The 4,565-nt window shown below is 31.9% G+C and overlaps 1 protein-coding gene across 1 annotated transcript; it reads right to left on the minus strand.

The window, feature by feature from the left end:
* Window positions 1–1,225: 1,225 nt before the first annotated feature.
* LOC129414348 (lymphotoxin-alpha) lies at window positions 1,226–3,658 on the minus strand. The gene is made up of 4 exons (XM_055168379.2): window positions 3,178–3,658; window positions 2,496–2,520; window positions 2,252–2,362; window positions 1,226–1,921 (listed from the first exon to the last, which is right to left on the minus strand). The coding sequence occupies exons 1-4, from the start codon at window positions 3,370–3,372 to the stop codon at window positions 1,503–1,505; spliced, it is 750 nt and encodes a 249-aa protein (XP_055024354.2). The 5' UTR covers window positions 3,373–3,658; the 3' UTR covers window positions 1,226–1,502.
* Window positions 3,659–4,565: the final 907 nt, after the last annotated feature.

Genomic DNA, 4,565 nt, shown 5'->3' on the forward strand with positions numbered 1-4,565 from the left:
AAAAGCTGCATATGTATAACTGATGTTAATGTACTGTAGTAAAACGATGTTTTATGCTTCATCAATGTTTTAAAGGGGATATGGTATCATGTGAAGACAGTAAATATAATGATGTAAAAAATGCAAATAAAATCTCTGTCATGTGATACTCTTTATTAATATGTTAATAAATTGTGGTCAGAGAAATATTTGATTATATTTATGTTGAAAAATAGTTCAAATAAAAGTAAAATGCAAATACAAATAAAGTAAATACAATATATACATGCAAAATCCTATTTAAAAAAAGACCTATTTGTATACCAAATACAGTATGGTACATGTGTGTATGTCATGCCTTGGTGGGAATAAAAAGTTATATTTGCAACCTAAATCCTTGCTCTTTAATCAATAGATAATATGGTTACAATAACATAAATACTGTAGAGAATAATATGAAGAGTTTCGTTGCAAAACGAGATAAATAAATTTTTTAACATTTTTGTCAAAACATGTTTATTATTATGTTATCATGTTATTATTTTGTTTTATGGTGCTACTTAGCTGTATTTTTTAAGTTATGAAGGTTTAAATCAAAACAAACCAACTGCAGTTGCATTGAAATTAATTGGAATGCACAACCAAAAAAAACGAGATTTCTGAACAATTAAAAAAAACGGTGGTTATCTCGTTTTGCAACGAAACTCTTCATATATTTTTATACACGGTATTTGACATGATTTGGATATAATGCAATGCATTGTACATCATTCAGAATTAAAGGACCCTTAAAAGAAGTTCTAATATTTACCACACTGTATAAAAACAGCATGAAGTGAAAACAACTTGGTTTTAAGTCATTAAGTAATTGACCTGTGATAAGTTGATATACTGTAACTTATAAAAACAAGTTAAAGTTGTTTAACTTAATTTGTTTAGGTAAGTAACATTTAGGTACATATGTATACATTTGCTCCAATATGCACCTCTGAGGTATAAATGTGGACTTGCAAAGGTATACTTTTTAAAACGTACCACCCAATTGACAACTATAGGGACCATTTATGATCATTTCTTTTGACAGTGTTATATACTTTGACTCTTATCTGTTTCTTTTTAAATAACCATTTTAGTCATTTTGCATCGATTTTTATGTTTTCACAGTTTTATTGCTCTTGTTCTTCAGAAATAAACTTATAGATGATAAAATGAAATGAATGCAATGAAATACTGAAAGAACTTCAAGTTGCAACCATTTTCATTTTATTTTAGACAGGAATGAATTTAAAAATTAACATTTCAGATTTGTCAAATGATTTTTCACAGTGACCAAATTAAATAAGAATAAACAAAATATACATTTATTACCAAATATTACCATATATTATTAGAACATAAATTAAAGCATATATATAATAAACAGTGCATTTAAGTGAGAGTTTATTCTTTGTACCATTAACATTAAATGTGCAATGGAACATAGAAGTTATTACAGTTAAGCTGACCAATCCAACAGAGAGAAATCATTTTTGAACAAAAATTGGATACACGACAAAGACGTTATGTTGTGACACTGACACGTCAATGAGCGAGTAATTTTCGGACCACACCTTGAGTCTATCCCCCTTATTGAGAGAACAAACAGCCTCGGAGAACAGAGTTTTCTTCCAAAAGTGATCCTTGAAGTTCACAGTTTCCGTGTTCATGAGGATTGGGGGGTGATCTGGGTATGCAGCAGTGTATAGATTAATTTTGTGGCGCAGAAGCTTATCTTTATATTCCTGTCCAGAAAGTCCCCTGTACGCGATCTGCAGAAGAACTTTGTAGGTCCCGTCATGGTGCACTATCAGAGATTCGCCATCGCCATCCAAAGAGAAGAATCCACCGCTGTCATTTCTGTTAATCTTCCAACGTACATTACCTTTATTCTGTTTTTCCTGACCTTTAGAGAAATAAGTTTGAATACATGAAATAAAGTTATATTTTTGCCAAAAAATATAATATATTGTTAAGAATGCTTTAGAATGAAAATGCATACAGTATGATGCTCTATTTCTAAGCATCTATTAACCAATGATACATCCTGATATGCAATGTAGCATAAATAAGCACAATAACTTTGATTTGTTATCATTTAAACAGATGCATTTTATCTGATGTATAACAGAGCTCAAACTACAATGGCAATTTTTGGTAGCAACTATTCCTAAACAGGCATTTTTACAAAAATGAACCTATGTCTGGTTATGCTACTCTTCATACATGTACGTACTTGTCACATTACTTGTCAGACGGATGAAAGGTGTGAATATTTGCTCCTGGGAAGTTTTTTCACTGCTACTTAATTCATTATCCATATCACCCATCACCTGTTTCTGCATTCCTGTAAGGATAAAAAGATGAGATCATTATAATTAAACTCGAATTCACATCAATACAATAATTCCTGATAAATAATACAGCTTAATACATTTCACAACTCTTACATTATTTGTAAATAAAAAAAACATAATTACCAGTTGCTGGGGACATCGGATATTCCTTTGAAAAGAAAGCAAATGTAAATTAGCAAGAAAAATAAAATTAAATTAAATTTATTAACTTCTGGTTAATAGGCCAGAAGTGCTGTATGGTTGGTCAAGTGCCTTATTTGGAGGTTTACAGCATCAAAGCATTGACCTAATGTGCTATATATAATATATTCATACGTAATGCACGAATATATGAAAAACGTTTTATTTTAAAGTATTTATGTAAATGTGTAATTACATACTAACAGATCATAGTAATACTACAAAATAAAAGTGATGTGTTATTTACAGCAATGCCATAGAAGTACCATTATCTCTAAAGGAGCATTTAATATTTCTTAACAACAGTTTAAAGTTTATACAATCTTTTTTTTTTTTTACAAAAAAACTTTTTGTGCATTAGAAAGGTTCTGCAAATGTTAAAGGTTCGTTATTAAAATTTTCAGACAACCTTTATTTATAAAACTGTTGGATAATAAATAAATATTTATCTTGCAATATTTTCCACAAACAACATTTAACGTGTACATAACCTTTCTATCGAAGAAATTAGTTTATTTTAAAGACTATAAAAGAAACTTTGGAGAACCACAAACAATTTTTTCAATGGAAATGCTGCAAATGCACGCGCTGAAGTATGTGTGTGCGTGAATGTAAATGTGCTTACCTTGCATCCTGACGCGTGCGACTGTAACATAACAGTGACCAGACAGCAGGTGAGACAGAAAAACACAGTCATGAAGTGAATACAGCACACGTGTCTCCTCAAAGATTTGTACTCAAACTTCAAACGACTGACAGGCTCCGACTCAATGAACACACTGCAGTCTTCGGTTCCCATTTGTCCTTGCTGGATCGCCATAAGTGATCTCCTAAGTAAGCGCCGCTTTGTGCCATTAAACTCTCTTCTTTCTCTCTATATATACATACTAATTCTCCCACGTGTTTCCACAAACGCCCAAAACAAACAGCCCACTTGTCGCGTAAGGTTTCGGCAACATGAATAGTACAAGACTTGCGAGTTAATGAAGTGTCGCTTCCTGCTTGGCGTCTGATACCGCATGCCTTAGCTCGTGCCAAAGCTCTTTATCTCTGAGGAAATAAACTATTAGAAAAAAAAAAAAAAACGATGACATGTCACTCATGGCATTGCGCTTTTTAGAGAGATTGCATCACTGTCAATAGGCTACCGTCACAAAACAGACTCTGTGGTCTCATCACAACCCACACGAATATTTTTAATGTAGTGTTCACTAGTAAAATTCTTAGATGGCTTCTATGCGTTATTGTACTTAAGCATACTACAGTATTTACTATACTACAGCATATTGTAGTATACTAAAATAATTAAAATATACAATTACTATAGTTTTTAGGTTACTGTAGCATATTTAGGCTACTATATTTTTTGTGGGAATAATCATACTGTCGATTGTAATAATGCAAGTAGTCTGCCAAAAACATGGTTATTACACTTTCAAATATGAAATGATGATAAATACTATGTAGGCTATTTGGTCTTCCTCAGGTAAATCGTGACAATTGATTGAGGAAATGATTATCTACAGTAAATATCACACGAAAGTTTATCCTCGGGGGAAATGCGGAACAGTCAATGAAGTGAGAACAAATGAATTTTTGGTATGAAGTTTTGGGTATGTGTTCACACTGCTGAAACTTGTATAAAGTATGAAAGTTGCATAAGCATGCACTGCTTTAACGCGACCTGATTTTGATCTAAAGTAAAAGATGTTTCTGGTTCAACATAAATTGTTGACACTGGAATAACATTTTTTATTTATTAAAAAAAAAAAATTAAATCTCCATCCCTACCCCGGCCCCTGACTATAATGTATCTCTAAAATCAGAGGAAATGATAGATGAAACTTCACGTTAACTTTAAACGCATGCCTCGGATCTGATTGGTTGATTGAAATTTTGTCCCAAATGATAATCCCTGTACTATTTTGAATGGAAACCATTACATCTGCATTGCTTATTCAGCAAGGTGGATATGATAATGGTGTATGGATTAAGATGACCCAGGAAATGAAA

Source organism: Misgurnus anguillicaudatus, chromosome 5 (genome assembly GCF_027580225.2).
Source record: "Misgurnus anguillicaudatus chromosome 5, ASM2758022v2, whole genome shotgun sequence".
NCBI lineage: Eukaryota > Metazoa > Chordata > Actinopteri > Cypriniformes > Cobitidae > Misgurnus > Misgurnus anguillicaudatus.

Excerpts from the sequence above, each read along its gene's own strand:
- LOC129414348 (XM_055168379.2), bottom strand. The coding sequence starts at position 3,372 with ATGGCGATCCAGCAAGGACAAATGGGAACCGAAGACTGCAGTGTGTTC. Across the intron at positions 2,521-3,177 it reads CGCACGCGTCAGGATGCAAG|GAATATCCGATGTCCCCAGC; the intron begins GTAAGCACATTT and ends TTCTTTTCAAAG. Across the intron at positions 2,363-2,495 it reads TCCGATGTCCCCAGCAACTG|GAATGCAGAAACAGGTGATG; the intron begins GTAATTATGTTT and ends TTATCCTTACAG.